Raw genomic sequence first — 23,266 nt, 5'->3', positions numbered from 1 at the left:
CAGGGAGGTGGGGACACAGGATTTCAGGGATATGGGAGTGAGGGGTGTGCCCACACATCTCCTGATCCATCTTACCCCATTGCCAGGGTGGTGGTCACCCCCAAGCTGGCACTCACTGGCTGCTGCCTTCCCTGCCTGCCCCTTGGCTGGGTGTGGGCAGCTGCAGGCACCAAGGTGACTGAGGGCTACTCCTAGTGTGGCTGAGGGTCCATCACCCCGTAGCAGCCTGGGGCATTTTGGCAGAGCCAAGCAGCTGCCCTGGGAAATTATTTTTTTTTTTTCCAGCTGAAACCACTACTAATCTTCCCGGATGGTTTTAATGGAATTTAAAGGCAAGGAGGGATTATCTGAGGAGAACCCATTATGGGTGGCTTTGTGCCAGGGCAGGCTCCAAAAAATCTGGCAGCACCAGGCACCCTACTTGCCTCTGCTTGCTCCCTGCCTGCAGCAGACATGCATTTCCCAGCAGTGGCATGTTGGACCCACACCCTTTCTCCCATTCCTCTGTGGAGTCTTCCAGAGGGATTTTGGGAGCTGAGAGTGGTGTCTGGGGGCTAGTCCCATGTTTTGGAATGGGAATGAAAAGCTCTGGGGACAGGAGCACCCCAGACTTTTCTTGCCTCTCCAGTGGCTTTGGGATGCATCAATGTGAGGTGATGTTAAGGTGGGTTCACCCCAGGGGATGCTCCCATCCTGTGTGCCTTGACCCCATGGTCCCACACTCTGGTCCCCAGGGCAAGCTGGGTGCTGGGGTGCTGCTGCCCTTCACAGTAGTCTCTGGGCACCATCCTCATGTGAAGGGGTGGGCTGGGGTCCCGATGCTTCCCTTATCCAAAGCTGGGTCCTGGCATTGGGTGCTGAGGGTTGGATGCACCTGGCACCCAACAGGACTGTGCCAGTGGGTGCTTCTTCCCCCAGGGATCCTTCCTGGGGGGAAGCTGGACAGCTCCATGGGCAGGGAGCCAGGAGCGGAGTGGGGGGTTCAGGAGTGGAGGGTGCCCCCTGCTCCAGCACTCACCCCCCATTTGCTGTTTTGCAGGGTGTTTAAGAAAGCCAGTCCTAAGGTAAGGGGGACATGGTGGTGGAAACCATGGGGTCACAAGCATGGCTGGGAGTGGGGGATGGGCATGTCCCTGAACCCCAGATCCACCCTGCGCACTGCTGCCTGCCTCAGCATCCTGCCACAGCAGCGGGAAGGGAAACTGAGGCACAGTGGGGCTGGGTGGGGCTTTCCCAAGGTCAGGGGTCAAGCAGACAGGTTTTGGAGTGCTGGGGTGCAGGTGACCCTGCCTGGGGGGGTTTTGGGTCTGGCAGCAGGAGCTGAGGCAGAAAACCTTCCGCCAGGCAGCTGCCTGCCCCGTGCCTCAGTTTCCCCATCAGGAGAGAGATGAGAGGGTGACACTGGGGGGCTCATCCCTGCTCCACAGTGGGGTACAAACCCCTGGGGCGACACCCAAGGGTCCCCAGATGTTAAGTGCCTCCAGGTCTGGGGACATCTGGAAAGGTTCCAGGCTTTGCCTGGAATGGGGTGGGGTTGACTTTTGGGTACCACAGGTACAGGGTGACACTGGGGATGATGAGGAATATGGACCTCACTGGGTGGTGACAACATGGGGGCCCTGGGGTTCTGCTCTGTGCACCCCTGACACACTGTTCCTCCCTGCAGCTCACTGTCTACCTTGGGAAGAGGGATTTCGTGGACCACATCGATGTAGTGGACCCCGTGGGTATGTGGTGGCAGGAGGGGGACCTCAGTTGCAGGGAGACGCATGCCAAGTGGGCTGGGCTGTCTGGGAAGAAAGATTTTGGGGAGCAGAAAACTGCCGATTTGGGATAATATTCATGTCTCGCTGTGGCTTTGCATATGCCCTGGGTGTGGTAGGTACAGACTGGCTGGCAGCTTGGAGGTGATGACTCTCAGTGTAAAGGGGGAACATGTGCCCCCCTCAGCTGTGCTGGTGTCACCCCAAACCCTGCCTGTACATTCCCCCCTAACCCTACCAGCACATCCTCTGACCCTGACAGTGTGTGTCCCCCTGCCGGTGGTGTCCCCCCATCCCAGTAGCATGTCCCCTGACCCTGCCATTGTGTCCCCTAACCTTGCCATTGCATTCCCTGATCCTGCCAGTCCGTCACCCTATTCCTGTGACGCATTTCTGTCCCGGCCGTTCCCTTGCAGATGGAGTAGTGCTGGTGGATCCTGAATACCTGAAGGAGAGAAAAGGTAATGTCTACCTTTGGGATCCCTGGGGCCACAGAAGTGGCACTGCCACAGGGCGATGCTGGCATCTCCATGTAGTCCTACCCAGGCATTGGCATCTCTGGGCCCTTTGATGACATTTTCCAGCCCCCCTGTCCCCACGGCAGGTTCCCTGTCCTGTGGACAATGGGGGTGCTGTGATGGGCATCCCAAGGCACAGCTGGCTGCTGAATCCCCATATTCTCAACATGGCATGTCCTCAAGCCACCACTACTTCCCAGTGCTGGTGGGACTGGCATGAGCCAGAATGCCACCTTGCCTTCGTGTCCCCATGGTCCCTTCCATGACCCACAGCCTGCTACCAACTTCCCCTTGTTACCCTCTCCAGTCTTTGTGACATTGACCTGCGCCTTCCGCTATGGCCGTGAGGACTTGGATGTTCTGGGGCTGACCTTCCGCAAGGACCTGTTTGTGGCCAACTCCCAGGCCTTCCCCCCGGTCCCCGAGGACAAAAAGCCTCTGACGCGGCTGCAGGAGCGGCTTATCAAGAAGCTGGGCGAGCACGCCTACCCCTTCACCTTTGAGGTAGGGTGACAGCGGGTGCTCTGGCGTGCTTGAAGGGACAGTGAACCCTGCGATGGGGACATCAGGGTCCCATCTAGCCCTGTGGGGTTGTGGTTGGGGGTGAGATGCTGCTATCTGTGATCAAGACACAACTTTTGGTGGTGGATCTTCAAACTGGTGAGCAGAGAGCAGCCATCAGTAGGGAAGCTGCCAGTCCATGTCAGCACTGGGGGGTTCATGCTGGCACTGGGGATCCATGCCAGCACTGGACAGCTCTGGCAGGGAATGGCTGGGGGGTAGACCCCCTGCTTCATGCACCTGCTCCTTCAATTTCCCCGGCGCAGCTTTGGCAGTAGTGACCACCCACTCTGGAGCTCTATGACATTTTACAGGGCTCAATCCTATGGCCTCAAAAATGGCCCTGATTTCTCAAAATTCCCCTGATTAATTAAAGCCCTCTAAAATAATGTATTTTTGTAACACTTTGGGATTTGGGAAATGCAATAGTAAAATGAGGAAATCCTTCCTGGATTTACTTGTTTTCGTTGTGGACAGGAAAGGGAAGTGCTGGTAGCCTCTCAAAAAGCTCCTCACCCCCTTTCCCCTCCAGATCCCCCCCAACTTGCCTTGCTCCGTCACACTGCAGCCAGGCCCAGAGGACACGGGGAAGGTAAGATCCCTCCATGTTCCCGTGCCACCAGGCTGTGATGAGTGGGCACTGCTGGGGTCACCTCTTTGGGGAGTGCAAAGAGGTTTCCCTGCCTCCTTCTCCTCCCTTCCTGGTTTTCAGGCCTGTGGGGTGGACTACGAGGTCAAAGCTTTCTGTGCTGAGAACCTGGAGGAGAAGATCCACAAGAGGTAAGCAGAGAGGATCCATCCAGCCTGGATGGAACCGGCATGCTCCTGGGGCTGGCAGCAGGAAAGGGGCACCCCAGTTTGCTACCCAGCTTGGATGAGAATGTTTTCCAGGATGAGATAGAGTTGTCTTCCAGGATGGGGCTGGGATGGAAGTGTTCTTCAGGGTAGGGATGGGTCAGAGAACATCTTGGGGCTGGGATGGAGATAAACACCACTGTGCAAGGAGCCCAACACTTGCTGTGGGCAACCTGGCCCAGCCATTGGGCTTCCCACTTGTAGCCCTGGTGGGCATCTAGACGAGACCTTCCATGGCATCCTTCTGACCCAGCAGACCAGAAGAAGGATTTGACCCAGAATGGGCCAAGAAAGAGGGTAGCCTGTGGGCAGCCTGAGTTCTCCTCTCACTGTCTTCCCCCAGGAACTCAGTGCGCCTGGTGATCCGTAAGGTCCAGTACGCACCAGAGAGACCCGGCCCCCAGCCCATGGCAGAGACCACCCGGCAGTTCCTCATGTCAGATAAGCCACTGCACCTTGAGGCATCCCTGGACAAGGAGGTGGGCAAGGACTGGGGGGGGGCACACTGGTGGGGTGACCCTGGGGATCTCACCATCCTCCCTGCCCTGCTCCCCTGCAGATCTACTACCATGGGGAGCCCATCAGTGTCAACGTGCATGTCACCAACAACACCAACAAGACCGTGAAGAAGATCAAGATCTCAGGTGAGGAGCAGGGCCATGTCCCCCACTCCATTGGTGTCCCTGTCCCCATCCCTGTGGGGGCCCACCCTGATCCCTATCTCTCTGTGTCTCACCCCAGTGCGCCAGTATGCCGACATCTGCCTCTTCAACACTGCCCAGTACAAGTGCCCTGTGGCTGTGGAGGATGCTGAGTGAGTACTCCTTGGGGACATCATGAGGAGCCCTGGAGACCTCGGGGGGTGGTCTTGGAGGAACCTTGGAGGTCTCCTGCCCCAGTGCAGCCCCAGTGGGATATTGCACTTGGCAAGCAGGGAATGGTGGGAGGAACAGGGAGATGGAGACCTTTTTTCTGGTGGCATCTTGGGGATGCCACCCTCTGCGTCCCCTGGGAAGGAGATGTTCATCAGGTTGGGGCAGGGATGGGAATATGTGGAGAAGTTCACCAGGCTAAGATCGAGATGTCTGGGGTGACCTGTGGGGCTGTGGGAGCTGTGGGTAGCTGGGGCTCTGGCTGATGGTGGCTGTGATCTCTAGTGACATGGTGGCCCCAAGCTCGACATTCTGCAAAGTCTACACCCTGACCCCCTTCCTTGCCAACAACCGGGAGAAGCGGGGGCTGGCGCTGGATGGGAAGCTCAAGCACGAGGACACCAACCTGGCCTCCAGCACGCTGTGAGCCCCTCCACCCCCCAGGGCTCCTGTCCCCCCTGCAGTGGGGGGGCAGGACCTGGCCCTGGTGGGCATCCAGCCCCTGCTCCAGGGGTGATGCTTGGGGTGGAGGAGACCCCGGGGGGGGACCTTCAGGAGGACAGGGGGCTGGTCCCCATGGCCAGTCCCTCACTGATGCCCACCTGCCCCTTCCTCCAGGTTAAGAGATGGAGCCAATAAGGAGATCCTGGGCATCATTGTCTCCTACAAGGTGAAGGTGAAGCTGGTGGTGTCACGAGGAGGGTGAGTGTTGGGCACCCCCCACACCATGCTGCACCTTCTCTCTAACCTTGGGACTGGTCTGTGCTGCAGGTGGGGCCCCATCACCCTTAAAGCTCCCCTGGGACTAAGCAGCACAGGCGGGACAAAATGTGTGTGGGGGCTGTGTGTCCTTGGGAGGGGACAGTGACTAATGTGTTGTATCCTTTGACTCATGCCAGCCTGCTGGGAGACCTCGCCTCCAGGTAACACTCCACTCCCCCCAGCACCCCCCAATCCTCACTGCAGCCCCGCATTGCACCCCTCAGCCCTTCAGGGTGCTACCACTCTGACCCCATGCCTGTCCTTGGGATTCCACTGTGTTGGGGATGCTGTCTCACCCAAAGCGAAAAGCCTGGCAGAGGTGGGGCTGGGCTAGTGAGGCTGGGAATGTTGGCAGGGTTTGAATCCTGCATCCTCCTCCTTGTACTGGAGTGAGAGGCCTGTGGGTGCTGCTGGGGAGAGTGAGCAGGGCACAGAGGTGGCTTCATAAGGCTGAGCATCTCTGGATGTGGTTACATGAGTCTCTGGGGCTTTCCAGGTCTTCATCCTCACATCACTCCCCTCCCACAGGGTCCTATGGGGACCACAGGACCACTCGTCCTCCCTTGGGGCACTTCTTTGTCTGAGTTCTGTCCTACCTGCCCCGGGGCAGCTCGGGGCTGTGCTCAGGCTGTCGTGTCCTGATGTCACCATGCCCACCGAGCACTGGGAAACTTGGTGCACCTCCTGCCATTCCCATGGCACTGCTGGCTGCAGCCTAAGGACAAGGGATTTGGATCCCTTCCATAGCTTCTAAAGACAAGATTTTTGCCGTGCTGCTCTCCCTCCTGATGCCCCTCTACTTTCCAGGGGGCCTGTGCTGATCCCCCACCCTGGGGTCCAAGCTCAGCCAAGAGCCATGAGAGCTGCTGAGCAGCTCCATGGAGGATAACACAGGGGTTTGCCCTGCTTTATGGTCTCTACAGCAGCTGTAATGAGGGGTGCTGCTCTACTCCTCCCCTGCAAATTTGCCTTGCTCTGCATGTAAAGTGCAGGCAGGCCCATGCTTTACCCTGGTGTCTCTTGCAGCGACGTTGCAGTGGAGCTGCCCTTCACGCTGATGCATCCCAAACCCAGGGAGGAACCAGTACACCGGGACAGTGAGTGTCCAGGCCTGGGTAACAGGGCCAGCATCCCTGGGGGTGTGGGGGCAAAAGGGGCCAGTGAGGCTGTGGGGAGGGAGATTCTTGGTTTCCGTTGACCCTGTTCACAGGGCCTCAGTGTTAAAACCATGGGGGTGCCCCCATCACCCCAATGCAGCCAAACTCTGGGGGGTTGCATCCACACACTGGAACAGTGGTGACAACCCCAGGGGAATCTCAGCCACCCCAATGGGATGGCAGTGATGACTGCAGGGGGGTCTCACCCACCCTGCTAGGAGGGCAGAGATGATCCTGGGGAAGGTGTCACCCACCTCGGTGGGATGGCAGTCACCACCCTGTGACTAACCCTGTGTCATCCCTTTGTTCAGTTCCAGAGAATGAAGTGCCCATAGATACAAATCTGATAGAACTCGATACAAAGTAAGAGACTAAAATACACTTCTCCCCCAATTCCCACATTCCATGTGGGAATGGGAAGCGTGGCGGTTGCATGGCACCCCCCCAACCTGCTAACACCCGCTGTGCCATGGGATTGACACGTGTGATTAACCCCACACATGTCACCTGTAATGCATGACGCATGCTGTTCCCCTCTCTCTTCTCTCCTCCTTTGCCCTTCCCTGCATGGCTTTCCAAAAAACAGGAGAAACTGCAGTAAGAGCCTGCTGGGATCGTGTTGGGGGGGGGGAGGTTGTCACCACAGTGTTCCCCAGGCTGGTGATATGTTTGGGAGGTTTTTTATCCACCCAGCTACTCCCTGCAGGTCTGCGGTTCCCCCGGAGTGGGGCAAATGCCAATGGCCCTGGTAATGCTGCACCTGCTGGAGAGCTTGAGGGCTCTTTTTTGGGTGCATTGGGCAAGTATTAATAAGGCTGTGAAAACTGAGGCTGCTTGCTGAGGGGTGCAGGGTTTTGGGGCCCCCTGAGCTGCTGGAATGTCGTGGCGGTGCAGGTTGAGTTCACCAGGCAAGCTGGGACAGCTTTGCGGGGCAGGGGGTGTTTCACCTTGCACCCCACCTAAAACCCCTCTCCCTTGTGTCCCCACTAGTGATGATGACATTGTGTTTGAAGACTTCGCCCGCCAGCGACTCAAAGGCATGAAGGATGACAAGGAGGATGAGGAGGAGCGGACAAATTCCCCGCAGCTCAATGACAGATAAGCGAGCCCCACCCTGCTCGCTGCCCCGGCCCAGGGACACCCCTACATTAGGCTGCTTCTCTTTTCTATAATTAATTAATTTTGTTTTCTACCTGTACTGGGAGCCTACGGATCACCCGATGGCCACAGGACCTATAACCGTCCAGCTGTGCTGTGTTGTCTCTTCATCCAGCTGCCAGAGCTGCTGTTTCCCGTGCAGGGCACAGCCAGGGGGGCACTGGAGGCAGTGGGGCTCACTATAACCCCGTCCCTGTCCAGCCCCCTGCCACTTACCAGAGCCCTTTCCTATGAGCTGCCTCTTTTATGTGTTTTATATAAGCCCAGTCTCAACACCAGTTTGCTACAGGGAGGGGGGCTGCATCAGAATAGGGGGGGGTGTCTTTTTTAGGCAGCCTTCTCATGGGAAAAGGCACCTGTGCACCTCGGTGTCCCCTCCTTTCACCCACGGCCAGTCCCCCTCTGTCCAGCCCTGCTGCATGTGTTCCCTCCCTGGGATGCACGAGCCTGGCTTTGACTTTGGCCCCTGCCCCAGCTGCTCCAAAGCGGGTGGGCAGCACCCACCCTTCTCTTCCCCCAAGTACCCCCAAAGTGGCCACCCCAGGGGTCCTCCCAGCTGCATTCATTATCACACCAGTATAATCATCCTGGAGGAAACCAGCTCAGAGCTGAGAGCTGCTGGGGCCAGGTTAAGGTGGCAGAGGGGATTCTGTGGGTCTGTGCCATTGGCCACACACTGCTTGCTCTGGGAGAGGCCTCAAATGCCTCTTCGCAGCCATGGCAGGGTCATGATGGAATAGCCTTCTCCCCACCAGGATGTTGCCAGGGATACTTCTGTCCTGCCAAGCTGCAAAGCCCTCCTGGTTGATGTTTCTCTCTGCCTGCATGGGATCTAGCACCTGTTTGGGGGTGGGGGAGAAGCAGGGCATTTGCCACCCTAATCAGTGTTTGAACAGATGCTTGTACCTCCCAGGTTGGTGGTGCTTGGACTCCCTCCTCCCCTCTAAGGGTCTCTGGTCCCTCACCACCCACTGAGAGGCCATTCCCACTATTTATTGTGCTGTTGCAGTCAGCGTTGTCATCCGAGAGCATTTTGTGGGGATAGCTCCATCCCCCACACCCAGTTTGTGGGGTGCTAAGCTGAGCCCACCCCCCTCCCCCGTAATTTTTGGGTAAAGCTGATGGGCAGCGTGGTACTTCTTTTTGTAAAGTGGTTCCTTTGTACTGATCATTGATACCTGCTGCTTTGGTTTCTCCACCCTGTCTGTGATGTTTCTGTGTTCTGTCAAATAAATTATTCTAGTTTATTAAACTCAGAAAAAAAAAAAAAGAAAAAAAGAAAAAATAGTAAAATACAGTCCCAATGCCTGGACACTTCTGCTGGCTAAGGACAGGGGAGCTGGCACAGGCAGAAAGTCACAGAACCATGGAATGGTTTGAGGTGGAAGGGACCTTGAAGCTTATCCAGTTCCAACCTCCCTGCCATGGGCAGGGACACCTTCCACTAGACCAGGTAGCTCCAAGCCCCATCCAACCTGGCCTTGAACACTTCCAGGGACGGGACAGCCACAGCTTCTCAGCTGTGCCAGGGCCTCACCACCCTCACAGGGGAATTTTCTCCCTCCTGCACAAGGACCAGGGAGCAGCAGCACCTGTCCCGCTCATGCCACCCCATCCCTCCCACTGATGACAGCTTCCCTGGCATGCAGAGACATGTAGAGAGGAGCCTAGGAGGAGATGAAGGATTCTGTAGTCTGCAGCAGGGACTGGGCATTATTTTGGAAATGAAAATGCATGGCCATGCAGTACCTGATGAGCACAGGGCACTAATGAGCTGCTTGTTAAACAAGCCATGTCAGCGTGTGTCTTGCTGAGGAACTGCTCAGGGCTGATTGTTTTAAGGATCACAGAATCATGGAGGTTGGAAAAACCCCCTAAGACCATAGAGTCCAATGGTTCCCCCAGCTCTGCCACGGCCACTGAGCCATGTCTCCAAGAGCCACATCCAAACATCTGTTAATGCTGCTCTCATCCTCTTTGAGTGCAGCAGGAGCCAGGACTGGGGGATGAGCCAAATAACACCTCCATTTATTTATGGGCCTGAATTCGGAGACCTTCACGGAAGGGCTTTGGCTTGTTCCCTCACAGGCAAGGAAGGAGAAGCCCTGCCTCAAGTTGTGCCAGGGGAGGTTTAGATTGGGTATTAGGGAGAATTCCTTCCTTGAAAGGATTGTCCAGCCTTGGGACAGGCTGCCCAGGGCAGTGGTGGAGTCCCCATCCCTGCAGGGATTTTAAGAGATGTGTAGATGTGGCAATTGAGGACATACATGGTTTAGTGGTGGGCTTGGCTGTGTGTGGGTAAAGATTGGTCTCTATGATCTTAAAGAGCTTTTCCAACATGAATGATTCCATGAGTCTATGTCCCCAGCTGTGTTACCTTGCCCAGGGGTTAAAACTCTGTGGTCTCAGTGAAGACAGGCCTTCTGGAGGACCTTTCTGTGGTCCCAGGGAGAGCAGAGGTTGGACACATTTGTGTCCCCTGCAGCTTGAGCTCCCCTTGCTATGCTGATGCTGTGGGGAGGGAGAGACTGTCCTTAAGTTGGTCCACTTCATGGGTGTCAGCATTTGTGCCACAGGCTGTCCCAACCTTCCCCACCAAAGACAAACCTGGCTCCAGCAAAGCCAAAGTCCCTACAGTCACACAACCAGACTCTGATCCCACACGGGCATTGACAGAGGCTCCATGCGGTGCATTCCTGGGAGCAATGTCCCTATTGCCTGCTGCAACTTTTCAGATCCCTCCTGTGTGCATAATCCCTTCCCACAGCATCTGTGAGTTCTTAATATTTTTGATATCTCCAGTCCCCTGTCAAATCTGGTTCAAGCTGAACAAGAAGGCTTAAGTTATTTCAGGAAAAAAAAGGGAAGTTCAGATGGATACAAACTGAGCTATTGCTTAAGCCCTGTTTTGAAAGCCAAGCAAATTCAGTTCCCTGTCCTGGTTACACTATCTGCATCACTGTGATGTGGGAGGGGGTCAGCTTCTCCACATGTCCCAGCGAAGGAGGCAGTGAGGAAGAGGTAGCTGGGGTACTGGGAAGGCTCCAGTGGTCTTCTCTCCTCCTCAGAGCCCACCTCCTCCAAGGTGAGACCCTCCCTCTGGGGGGTGTTTCCCCCAGGAAGGAGAAGCCGCACAATCTGAGTCTGCACCAGATTGCCAAATTGCCTGCTCCGAGGGTGCTTGAAAACTCACTGAGCTCCAGGATCCCTCCCTAGGAACCCTTCATGTCTGTGTACTATACTGCCCTTCCTGGGGCTGTTACAGGTCCCAGTCATGGGGCAGAAAGGCCACCTCCTAAATGCAATAACCTGCAGGTCCTGGTGCAGGGGAAGGGCACACTCAGCTTTACCACAACCGGAAGGAACTGACTCAATAACAGATGGAGAGACTAGAGAGCCAGGAGCCCTCCCTGCTGCCTGCACTGGGGCAGAAAAGCTCCCAGGCTCTTGGTCAGAACCCATTTCCCCCAGTTCGGCTCTGGCTCAGCTGGATTGGTTTGGCTGTGGGCCCTGGGCAGTGGAAAGGATGCTCAGGCACTCCCGCAGGAGAGCTCAGCTCCTCCAGGACTCAAACAGGCTTTTGCCTTAACTGATGGTGGTGACACAGACCCATGGCTTTAGTAAGTGACAAAGCATCAACATCCCCCGTCTTGGGGAGGACATACTGCCCCTGCTTCATCTGCTGCTGGGCAGAGTTTTGGGATGAGTGGAAGCACTCACATGGCTTGTCCTGGGAGAAGAATGGAGCAGGTTCCAGGCTCAGCTGCCAGGCAGAAAGCTGTTGCCATGGCACAGAGTGAGTCAGTACAGCACATTCCCAGTGTAAAGTTTCCCCAGGTACTCTTGAAGTACAGCCTTCACCCCACCTCACCTGTCTTCAACCCCTCCTCACCTCAGCTGACACCCAGAGCAGAAGGGAACCCTTTGCAGGCAGGGTTTTACTTCTCAACACCTTGGTGACAGCATGGGTGTTGCAGGAGTCATCGCTTCCTTCCTCAGCCCAGGAAATCACATCAGTTCCATCAAATCTAAACTTGCAGTTGGTGGGAAAAGAGCCAAAGGACACCAATGCCGTGTCTCAGATCAGGTGCTCTCAGGATCTAGAGGGGGAGGGGCAGAGCTTGGAGCAGGCTGGGGCTGGAAAAGTTGTTCCTGTTCCTTTCGAAGGCTGCAAGCAGGAACACAAGTGGTTACACTGAGACTTCCTGAGTAGCGGCCAGGCTGCTGCTTGTGACACACGTGCATGTGATAAATGTCAACAACCCGCGGGGGGTGCAGCTTCCCCTTCGTGCTCTGGGCCTGGAATACAGTGGGTATCCCACAGAAGAGCCTGTTTCCTCAAACTCCTGTTTTTTTCATGAAATCGGAGAATGGTTTGGTTTTGAAGGGACCGCAAAGCTCATCCAGTTCCAACTCCATGCCATGGGCAGGGACACCTTCCACTAGATCAGGTTGCTGAAAGATCCATCCAACCTGGCCTTGGACACATCCAGGGATGAGGCAGCAGCAGCTTCTCTGGGCAGCCTGTGCCAGGGCCTCACCACCCTCACAGGGAAGAATTTCTTCCCAATATTCCATCTAACTCTGCCCTCTGTCAGTGGGAAGCCATTCCTTGTCCTGTCACTCCCGGCCCTTGTCAAGTCTCCTTTTTGACCCTCTCCCTTTCTGCAGACATGACACAAGCCTATGATCAAACAACAGCAGGATGTTCTCTGCCAGCAGCCACAGTCAGAACCACAGGCACAGCTCTCATCTGAAGGCTGGCACACAGGAGAACAAGTAACAGCCAAAATTTTTACTATTATTAAAATAGAAACTTTACAATTGGTTCTGCTCACTGCAACAGTCTCCAAACAGTATCTGCAGGCAAACAGACACCCTGCAGCCAACACAAACTAGAGCAGAGGCAGGAAATGCCTCATCTCACCAAAACACCATCTACCCACCCTTCCCACAGGGCTGAACCCAGTCCCAGACATGCAGGGAACCATCACTTGCTGCTGACAACAAAGTTCTGGGTTTCTGCAGATGCCACGTGTGCACAGTGACCAGGGGAGGGTCCCCGCTGCCACCTGCTCCGCCAAATGCATGGCCTTTGTGAACGAAGATGGGCTCTGCTTCCCTGCCAGAGCTGTCCCAGCTCTGTGTGTCATACACATGCACGGTGCCATCAAAACCTTGGATAAAATGGAATTAGAGAGTGCAGAAATTAATTGCTTTGCTCTAGTTCAGCTGGGCTCAGGATCATCTCCCAGCAGGAACAAGGAGAAATGGCCCCACTAGAAGCCTGTGAGAAGAGAGCAGGTCTGCCTCTGAGGAGCATGTCTCAAGGAAACAGCTGCTGGGGAGAGCCTGGACCAAATCCCTAAAGTTTGTGGATTTATGAGTGTGAACTTGCAAGGCTCTGGTCAAGAGGCAGCCTAGCTGCCCAGCTGGCGTTATCAATGCTGTAGCCTGCAGCCATGCTGTCAGTGGCACTATCATGGCAGTGCTTATGGTCAGCCTGGGGCCTTTGATCTCACAGAAGGGCAGCAGGCATCTCCCAGAACCCACCCGCAGGCCCCTTCCGGAGCTGTTGGAAAGAGGCAACTGCAGAGGACGATTAGCTGGCATTTCCACTGGCTCCAGGGGCAGCTCTGAAAAGCCACCCTGTCATGGGGGTTTTAGGTGGAGTGAACTGGGCCTTGACAAAAATATAAATCAAAAGGCACCCAGAAAAGGAGATCTGCCCTAAGCACCTACCTGAAATGGCAAGGCAGCCTTCCAGAGCAGGAGCCCAGGAGACGCACAGGAACTCTGCACCTGAGCCAGGAGAGGGGACTCTGGCCTTTGCCAAGGCCAAGAACTCAGATGTTTTCCTGAGGTCTGTCAGGGTTAGGAGCCCCCTGTTCGAGAGGCAAGCTACAGGCTGGGAGCTTGGCTCCAAGCCCTGAGCTCCATGCCTGGTGCCCATGCACCACTGCTCGCTGCATGGCGCTGAGGGCACTGACATGGCCTCCACGAGACTCTGAGGCTGCCGGACGTCGGCCAGGCACAGCCGGCCTGTGGTGCAGCACAGAAGCAGTGTGTTGCAGTCCAGGAAGGCCAGGCTGCTGAGCTCCTCGCTGCCTCTGAAAGCTGGAAAAGAGAGGCAGGTCACAGGTCAAATGAGGAGCATTTTCAGGATTTCTGTGCTGCAGTATTGCCTGAGAAAGAAAGCAGGATGTATGCTCAGGAGTAATACGTCCAGCTCCAGGGCCCCCAGCATCAGAAGGACATGGAGCTGCTGGAATGAGTTCAGAGGAGGCCATGGAGAAGCTCTGAGGGCTACAGCCCCTCTGCCCTGGTCACAGACTGGGAGAGCTTGGGGTGTTCAGCCTAGAGAAGAGAAGGCTACGGAGAGAAGAGAAGCAGCCCCTTCCAGTGCCTAACAGGGCTCCAAGAGAGCTGGAGAAGGTCTTTGGACAAGGGCCTGGAGTGACAGGACGTGGGAGTATGGGTTCACACTGACAGAGGGCAGGGTTAAATGGGATATTGGGCAGAAATTCTTGGCTGTGAGGGTGGTGAGGCCCTGACACAGGTTGTCCAGAGAAGCTGTGGCTGCCCCATGCCTGCAAGTTGGTTGGGGCTTGGAGCAACCTCGTCTAGTGGAAGATGTCTCTGCTCATGGCAGGGGGTTGGAATGAGATGAGCTTTAAATGTCTCTTCCAAGCCAAACCACTCCCAAGATTCTGTGAGTCCCTCTGGCACAGGGACAATGACAAACAGACATTCTTTTTCCTCAGCACTGTGATACTGCCACTGGACACACACATCCCCTCTTCCCTCCCCAGGGATGAGCTCTGTGGGGACTGAGTCTCACTGTGTAGGTGAAGGCAGAGAGTCCTCAGATCCCCAAGGAAACCAGACCTGCACCCACCACCTGTCATAACCAGGCTGTCACCCCCCTTGTTTGGGATAGCACACACAGCAGCCCTCTGTGAACCCAGTTCTCCATACTGAAACTATCTGCAGCACTCTGGTAGTGCCAAGATTTGGGGCAGAATCGTGATAAATCAGTGTAATGCAAGTGGTAAGCAGCTGGAGATGGACCTGACCATTGTCACCTCTTTCCTCAAGACAAAATACTTGTGGCAAATATCTTTATAACCACTTGCACATGTCTGAAAGTACCTGCTCAGTGAAATGTTTGCTACCCAAGCAATTAGCATTGCTTTACCCAAACCCCACCTTTCCAAAAATCAGACATTAGGCTTGCCTCAAATACCTGCTGTGTAGACATTTTTCCTTGATTCAACCTCTGTAATCTGGACTCTGTCAAGTCTTGAGCCGTGAAGGACCCATGGGGCTCTGGCTGAAATGGTGGCAATTTTAGCCCAGGATTGCCCAGTGTCATTTTCTGTTTCTATGGGGCTTACAGATTTGATAATATCTATTAGGAAGAGACAGAAACAGTTGTAAAACACACTGAGAGCCAAGCAATCCATCAGATTAAGCCATTTCACAACAATGCCTCACAAAGCTAAAACTGACCTACAAAACCAGTAAGAAATCTAATTATGCCTAACCCCCTCTCCAGGATAAAACCCCTTTCCAACCCATTCAACAAGGACTGACAAAAAGCCCAGCAAAATACATGAAAATTTGTGAATCAAGATGTTTATGTTCAATGAAGAAGTTTTTTTCTTCTAATGACTTCCTTTCTGGTGGTTTACAAGTATTTCTCAGTAGCAGCCTCAACAATGGTGATCCTTTTTGAAAGAAGTAAGGTGGATCACGGTCTATCACAAAAAGCAATGGATGGAGCTCCTTTATTTCTAACCATTGGTGTTACTAGGGGGACACTGTGCCAACTACATGCAGTACAAGGCTGTTGTGACAGGCCTAAACATACTGATTTCCTGACGAGGTTTGTGCTCTTAAGTCCAAACCACCAAAACTGGTGTAGACCCTTGTCTTGTACCCTTTTTCAGCCTGTGCCACACAAGGCTGGCCACTCAGGACATGGAAGTGGCACTCCTCGCCCCATTTGAAACAAAGGTAGAAGGGGAAGCTAGAAATGTGTGATGCAACAACTACATTGAGAAACCACTTGAGCTCAGAAACCCTTACCAGAGTCTTCTGCTGACATCTGCCAGACCTGGAGGGAGCTGTCAGGTGGGCCACTCGTTACCAGAAAGCTGAGGAAACAGAAGAGTCTCACAGAACTTCTCAGGAACAGAGAACATTCTTGTTTTCCCCAGCCTGGGACAAACTGCTCTGCTGCTTCTGTAAGCAGAGCTCCTGCCTCTGCTTGGAGCAGAGTGGTGGCTGGAAGGACCATAATCCCAGAACTCCTTGTGCAGGGATGCTCCACACAGCCGATACAAACACAGTCCCAGGCAACGGCATTTATGACGATATTTTATGAGGATCTGATGAGGAGTGGCTGAGGGAGTTGGGGGGCTCAGCCTGAAGAAAAGAAGGCTCAGGGGGCACCTTTTTGCTCTCTATGACTGCCTAACAGGAGAGTGCAGCCAGGTGGGGACTGGGCTCCGCTCCCAAAGAACAAGGCACAGGATAAGAGGAAATGGCCTCAAGTTGCACCAGGGGATGTTCAGGTTGGATATTGGAAAATTCCTTCCCTGAAAGTGTTGTCCAGCCTTGGCACAGGCTACCCAGGGCAGGAGTGGAGTCACCTGGAGGGACTTAGAAGTCATCCCTGGAGGGATTTAGAAGTCATGTGTGGTACTTGGGGACATAGGTTAGTGGTGGGCTTGACAGTGCTGGGGGAATGGCTAGCATCAGTGGTCTCAGAGGGCTTTTCCAACCTAAATGATTCCGTGATTCTGTGATTTAGTTATCACATTTTCCAGAAGGACTAGATTAAGAATGATGCAGACAGCCCCAAAAGTAGTCAATGGGGACTTGTGTAGGAGAGACTGAACAAGGGATATAAATCAGCCAGAGGTGTTTGTTTGGTCTAAATCCAGAGCAGGAAAAAAACCTTCTGAACCTGCATACATAGAGTCTTGCAGAGCAGTGGCACCAGCCACCAGTGTCCTACTCTGCTGGAGAGCACTTCCACACAGTGCCAAATGCAGAAGGGTAGAGCAGGAAAACTCTACCAGCCCCTGCTGCTCAGAAGTGGGGTAGGGAGGGATCACTGGTGAAGCAGCAGCAGTTCTTGGTGTGTCACTGGCCCAGACTCACACTGGTCTCAGAGCTGGCAGGATTGACCAGCTGGGTTGGGAAGCAGGTATGGAAAAGGAGTTTTCTCTCAGTGGGTAAGTCCTCTCTCCATCTCCAATACACCCTGGGAAGGGCCTTGTGGTCATACCTGGTGTCCGGCACATATTTCAGGCTGTATACTGGGCGCTGTGAAAATCCACCACATTCTACCTTGAAATCTCTCTCTGGACACAGACCCTAGAAATCAGAGGCAAAGTAATTTCTTCACACAATGGTGCACAACTTGTGCGCAGTTAGCACAAAAAAATGACAGAGACACAAGGCACAGTCTTGCTTGGTATAGCTCTTCCCCATCCAGTGTTGCCTTTTGCAACAGGAGATAGAGGACTGAAGGATCCCAAAATAGTCAGAACAAAAATCTGGAGAAAGCTGCTGCCAAGAGCTCTGTCTGTGTTTGTTGCCATCTGTGCACATCTGGCTCAGGAGCTTTCTGCTTACCCAGTGACCAAACACCACCTTCTACTCTAGTGCAGGGGTCACGCACCCGAGGGCCAGCCTTGGTGCTCTGCAGGGTGGTCCCCCAGGCCTGGGTTGCTCAGCAAGTCCCTTCTTCACTTGCCTTACTGTTCTCATGTGTCCTCTTTCCCCATGAAATGCTTTCATTCACACACCTGGAAATGAAGTGTCCACAACCCAAACTGTCTGCAGAGCAGCTGCAAGATAACATGACTGGACAACAACCAGGTGACTTATGTGCTTTACCTTTCAACCAAAGCTGCTCAGTCCCTGGCCATGTCCTTGTCACAGCAACAGGTAACACCTCATGAAGGCCACCAAGCCCTGACCTGGTCTCTGAAAATATCAGGCCAAGGAGGTCAGAGGTTGGGTGCCACCATGGCTGCAACACCCACCTGGGTCTCCTTTGTCAGCAGCGTTGGTGGTGGGATCAGCTGCAGGATCTCGTTCCCGTCAGACTGTCCATAGCCAGCTACACAGACACCTTGGGGGGAGGGCGTGAAGAGCCAGAAACACGGTGAGGGCTACCACCCTGCCCAGCCCACCGTCCCTGGGGCAAACCTGAGTTACCGCACAGTCCATGGACTCCCAGACCCAGAACTCGAGCCCGGGCCGAAACCGGTACAGCTCCAGCCACTTAGCCCCATTTTTGAGGTCCTGGCCCTGCACCTTGGCCTCCCTTCCGGGACCCCAGCCTGGCCCAACCCTACATCCTCCTTTCCCCCTTCTCCCTCTACACGCGCCCCAGGCCGACCCCAGGGCCTCCTTCTTTCCTCCGACCAGGCCCAGCCACCCCTCCCCGACAGACCCCAGCCCAGTCCCTCTCCTCCCCTCAGCACTCCCCGCCTCGCACTCACGGCTCCCGCGGGCCCATTCGATGATCCGGGTAGGCGCCTGGAGCTCGAAGGTGTGCAGGTCGCGGTACCTGCAGGGAGAGGGCGGGTATGAGGTCGGCGGTGCCCAGGTCAGTGCCGGGTGCCGGGGGTCCGGGGGTCCCTCACAGTCGCAGCGACTGCAGCAGCCACTCGTCCGCCGCCTCCATAGCAACGCCCGCCCGCCGGCGCGCTCGTGGCGTCACCTGCCGACGCGCGGCAGTGACGTCACCGGGGCTGAGGCGCCGCCATGCGCGAAAAGGGCGGTGTGTGACAGTGCGGGAGCCCCGCATGGCGGGGTGGGCTGGGCAGGGCCTCAAAGCTTATCCAGTTCCATTCCCCTGCCGTGGGAAGGGACATCTTCCACTAGACCTGGTTTCTCCAAGCCTCACCCAACCTGGCCTTGAACACTCCAGGAATGCGGCAGCCACAGCTTCTCTGGGCAGCCTGTGTCAGGGCCTCCCCATCCTCACAGCCAAGAATCTCGTCCCAATATCCCGTCTAGCCCTGCCCACTGTCAGTGGGAAGCCATTCCCCTTTTCCTGGCCTTCCAGGCCCTTGCCCAAAGTCCCTCTCCTGCTCTCTTGGAGTCCTGTTAGGCACTGGAAGAGGCTTCTTCTCTTCTCTCTGTAGCCTTCTCTTCTCTAGGCTGAACACCCCAGCTCTCCTAGTCTGTCTCCAGAGTAGAGGCGCTCCAGCCCTTGAAGCATCTCCATGGCTTCCCCTGGACTTGCTGCACCAGCTCCATGTCCTGATGTTTGGGGTCCCAGAGCTGGACATGTTATTCCTAAACATAAAACCTGCTTTCCCCCTGCCCTGTTGCTCCAGGCCCTTGTGAAGCCTCTCTTCTTTCTGTTCCTCTTCCTTTTGGTCTGCTTTCTTTTGCAGACATGACACAAGCCTATGATCAAACAACTGCAGGATGTTCTCTGTCAGCAGCCACAGCCAGAACCATAAGTACAGTCGAATCTCTCATTTGCTAGATCATATCCAGCTTTTCATCCAGTAGAATCTTCAATGCTTCATGTTTGAAATTCCTTGCTGCCTCCACGGCAGGAGTTTGGAATGAGCTAAACTTTAAGGTCTCTTCCAACCCAAACCATTCTATGGTTCTGTGACTGTGCGGCAATGGCATCTTTCAAAAACCAAATATTAGGTACCTTCAACTGAATGCAGATGAGTCATGTGTTCTCTGACATAAATATGTAAAATTACAAGAAAATAGAAGTATAAGGTAAGTTAAATCCTGTCTCTTAGTTGAGATCCCATGGATCACTGTGTTAAGGGGAAAGTGTGATTATATCTGTTCTGAAGACTATCATATAGGGTAAAGTGATATAATTAGAGAGAGAAATATTCAGAAAGAGCAGGAAACATGCACAGATTTCCCAGAGAAGCTATGGCTGCCCCATCCCTGGAAGGGGCTTGGAACAACCTGGTCTAGTGGAAGGTGCCCCTTCCCATGGCAGGGGGGTTGGAAAGAGATGTCTTTGCAGGGAGTAGGATGAGCCATCTGCAAATAGAGCTGTATCTGGGTAATGTGAGGGAACATCAGTTAAATCAGTCTGTGGTTTCTTTGAAATGTGCATCACTTGCTCACCCTGGGATGTTCTCCATCATCAGGTAGAGGCAATAGGCTCACTGGATTCAGGGTGATGCATCTTCTTAAGTCATCTTATGCTTGTCGTGGTGTTAGAGCTTGAGTTGCTACTGCTGTCACCAACTTAATGAGTCTGGTGCTCCTGCTGCACCTGGGTCCAGTTGTGGCCAGCTCTTCTCTGTCTCTTCATTCATGTTTGCTTTAGTCAGAGACTTAGTCAGTTCCCCCAGCCTTGGAATCCACAGCCAACAAAACCCTGCACCTTCGAGAAAACCTTGTACCTGCTTTTTGTGACCGGCCATGGGATCTCAATTATTGCCTCTGTTCTTTCTGGATTTATCATTTGTTGCCCCTTCCCCAAAATAAAGTCTAAATATTTCACCTTCCTTTGGCACAGCTGAAGTTTGGTTGGACATACTGTTACCTTTTTGCTAGAACAATACATAATGTACAGTGTCTGCTACACAAGCAGAGTAATTTTATACCTTAATTGCAGTGCATTAGATGCCAGAATTCTCTGCAGGTACAACAGGACTGTGAGATGGATAAGGAACTGGTTGCATGGTCACATCCAGAGGGTGGTGATCAGTGGCTCAGTCCTGATGGACATCAGTGACCAGTGGTGTCCCTCAGGGGCCTGTATTGGGACCAGTGTTATTTCATATCTTCATTAATGACACAGATAAAGGGATTGAGTGGACCCTTGGCCAGTTTGCAGATGACACCAAGCTGACTGGTGGAGGTGACCCACATGAAGGATGGGATGTCATCCAGAGAGACCTGGACATCTTGAGAACTGGCTCTTGGGAATCTCATGAGGTTTTAACAAGACCAAGTGCAAGGTGTTGCATCTGGGTTGAGGCAAGTCCAAGCGCAAATCCAGACTAGGTGGAGAATGGTTTTGAGAGCAGCCCTGCTGAGAAGGACTTGCGGGTGCTGGTGGGTGAGAGGCTGAACATACCCCAGCTGTGTGCGCTAGGAGCCCAGAAAACTCCTGTGTGCTGGGCTGCATCCAAAGCCCCGTGGGCAGAAGGGAAGGGGGGAATTCTCCCCCTCTACCCCACTTGGGTGAGACCCAGCTGCAGAGCTTCATCCAGCTCTGGGGTCCCAGCATAGGAAGGACATGGACCTGTTGGAGCAAGTCCAGAGGAGGTCATGGAGATGATTAGAGGAGTGGAGCACCTCTGCTGTGAGTAAAGCCTGAGAGAATTCAGAGTGTTCAGCCCGGAGATGAGAAGGCTCCAGGGAATCCTTAGAGCCCCTTTCAGCTCCTAGAGGGAACTTACATGAAAGATGGAGAGAGACTATTTGCAAGGTCATGTAGTGACAGGGTAAGAGGTAACAGCTTCACGCTACCAGAGAGCAGGGTTAGATGGGATATTGGGATGAAATTCTTGGTTGTGAGGACGGGGAGGCACTGGCACAGGTTGCCCAGAGAAGCTGTGGATGCCTCATTCCTGGAAGTGTTCAAGACCAGGTTGGATGAGGCTTGTAGTAACCTGGTCTAGTGGAAAGTGTCCCTGCCCATGGCAGGGAGTTTGGAATGAGATAATCTATAAGGTCTGTTCCAACCCAAGCCATCCTGTGATTCTGTGATTCTACTTCCTGAAGACCACAACAGAACTTTAAAGCATTTTCTCATTTACTTTTTTTTTTTAATAGCAAAAGTATTTTCCATCCTATGTGTGATAGTCTGGGGTCTTCTTTTGGAGCCACTGGATCCTGGCGTGTCTCTGAGTGGCTGCTCACCTGCCTCTGGCCTCAGGCTCCTGCCATTTCCCACCACGTGGAACTCAACCTGCAGCTTGCACACTGAGCTAACAGTCCTAAATGTATTCCTTAATAGTCCATTTCCTAGTCTGGGATTTTGAACATTTCCCCTGTCTACAGCCACATTTCCATATTCTTTCAGTTAAGCTTGGAAGCCCATTTGACCTGCAAAAATGCATAGAACGGTAAGAGGATAAGAGAGAATTTATTCTCCACACACAATTTGAAAGTCTTTTTTTTCAACATTTGTTTACATTTTTCAGTGAGTGATAGAGTGAAAAATCAAAGGAATGCCACTTGGATTCCCTCCCAAGGGAACAGAGAGATGAAATGTCATAATGGGTTGATATTTGAAGAATGGTTGATTTGATCTATAAACTGTTAACTGCCCAAAACAGTTGTCGTTCTGCAGTGCCAGGGGACCTGCTCCTGCCTGAGCAACTGGCCATTTGCCTGGCCAAATAAACAGCAGAAAGGTGTAATAGTTTTTTGTCAGTAGACAAATAATGAGCAGAGGGTTGAGGAAGAGGAGGAAGGATGTCAGCTGTTTTGTGCAATGGGTTTGTGGAGCACTGCCGAGTGACTTAACAACACCTAATGTATAGGAAGGCAGCAATACATCTCTGTATGTCCTGTCCTCTCAGGATTGGAGCTCAGCTGGATATCCATGTTAAGAGGAGGATTTTCCCAAGAGGGTTTTGATGAGCTCAGAACAACACTCCTCAGAAATCATCTCAATGAACTATGTGCTGGCTGTTTGGCCTCTGTGCTTAATGGAATTGATCTGCAGCTGGGAGAGTAGTCTGATAGTCAGGCAAGGAAAGCACAACTGGAATGATAAAAAAGACAAGAGAAGACGAAATAAATAACCTGACATGGCCAAACAGCAAAGGACAAAGACATGCCTGAACAAAGCCTACAGTGGTCCAAAAGTATAGATGGAGAACTTGTTGGAAAAATGAAGCTGAGTTAGGCAGTGTGATGTGCAGAGAGGTCCCACCAAACTGTGCTGACTCTGCAAAGGAGGAGGTGCTTCACTCTCAACACTACCTCCAAATTCTTCCAGATTGTGGTCCAGAGGGGCCCATCCAAAAGCACAGTGACAATCCTTATGGTCACATGCCCAAAAGAAAACATTCTTTACAGTGTGAAAAATAAATCGTGAGGTGGCCCTGTGCTCCTCTGCGGAATAGCACAGCAGAGACAGGCTGGATGAAATCCATCTCCTAAGATAAATTTGTTACTCTGCTTTAGCTGCCACTCTAGTAATGTTCAACCTGTTGGGTGCAAAGGTGACAGTCTGATGCCCCTGGTCATGGGCTGCCGTGGGCTATGTGACTTGTACCGATCCATTGGTGTTTGCTATGTTGGTGAAGGGAGGGGCAGTGGGAGTTCCCAATCCATCACTGAGGTCATGGTCATGTTGGAAGCAGTGCTACAAAGGCAGCAGGGAAGAGAGGACAGCACGTATGTTGCAGTGACCCCTATCTTCAGCCCGGCCAGCACGTGTGGTGTGCGGCAGGAGTGCGGAGCAGCCGAAGGCTCGAGGCTTTAAAGCTGCTCCTCTGGAGTTCAGCTCTGCCCAGGGGAACTGAAGCTCCAGGTGCTGTGGCTGTCAGCAGCCCCGACAAGGGAGAGGATAAAAAGTTGCAGGGAGGCTTGCCTTTGGATACAGTTTCAGGCTTATTGCGCGTAGTGAGTCCAAGGAGCAC

General features: G+C 53.6%; 2 protein-coding genes across 5 annotated transcripts; one reads left to right on the top strand and one right to left on the bottom strand.

Moving 5' to 3' along the window:
- Window positions 1-1,609: 1,609 nt before the first annotated feature.
- Window positions 1,610-8,905, top strand: ARRB1 (arrestin beta 1; the record flags this gene model as incomplete). Its single annotated transcript, XM_039556992.1, has 15 exons — window positions 1,610-1,727; window positions 2,180-2,224; window positions 2,589-2,785; window positions 3,375-3,434; window positions 3,555-3,622; window positions 4,041-4,176; window positions 4,257-4,341; window positions 4,439-4,511; window positions 4,855-4,992; window positions 5,188-5,271; window positions 5,469-5,492; window positions 6,358-6,428; window positions 6,800-6,851; window positions 7,479-7,586; window positions 7,688-8,905. Coding segments are annotated over 15 exons (1,299 nt in total), but the record flags the coding sequence as incomplete, so codon positions are not given.
- A 3,521-nt stretch (window positions 8,906-12,426) lies between these two features.
- Window positions 12,427-18,384, bottom strand: WDR73 (WD repeat domain 73). Of its 4 annotated transcripts, none has more exons than XM_039558415.1 (8): window positions 18,314-18,384; window positions 18,170-18,237; window positions 17,708-17,796; window positions 16,945-17,033; window positions 15,738-15,805; window positions 14,893-15,057; window positions 13,389-13,763; window positions 12,427-12,823 (listed from the first exon to the last, which is right to left on the bottom strand). In XM_039558415.1, exons 1-8 carry the CDS (start codon window positions 18,352-18,354, stop codon window positions 12,585-12,587), a joined length of 1,134 nt encoding a protein of 377 aa, XP_039414349.1. In that variant the 5' UTR covers window positions 18,355-18,384; the 3' UTR covers window positions 12,427-12,584. The 4 variants fall into 4 exon arrangements, with proteins under 4 accessions (XP_039414349.1, XP_039414359.1, XP_039414354.1 ...); XM_039558425.1 differs by lacking the exon at window positions 17,708-17,796 and adding exons at window positions 17,341-17,467; window positions 17,559-17,648 and having other exon boundaries at window positions 15,738-16,847; window positions 18,170-18,362; XM_039558420.1 differs by lacking the exon at window positions 17,708-17,796 and adding exons at window positions 17,341-17,467; window positions 17,559-17,648 and having other exon boundaries at window positions 15,738-17,033; window positions 18,170-18,362.
- Window positions 18,385-23,266: the final 4,882 nt, after the last annotated feature.

The sequence above is a fragment of the Corvus cornix genome, chromosome 1 (assembly GCF_000738735.6).
Source record: "Corvus cornix cornix isolate S_Up_H32 chromosome 1, ASM73873v5, whole genome shotgun sequence".
Taxonomy (NCBI): domain Eukaryota; kingdom Metazoa; phylum Chordata; class Aves; order Passeriformes; family Corvidae; genus Corvus; species Corvus cornix.
The sequence above is the reverse complement of the archived record's forward strand: the minus strand, read 5'-3'. Positions and strand labels throughout refer to the sequence as shown.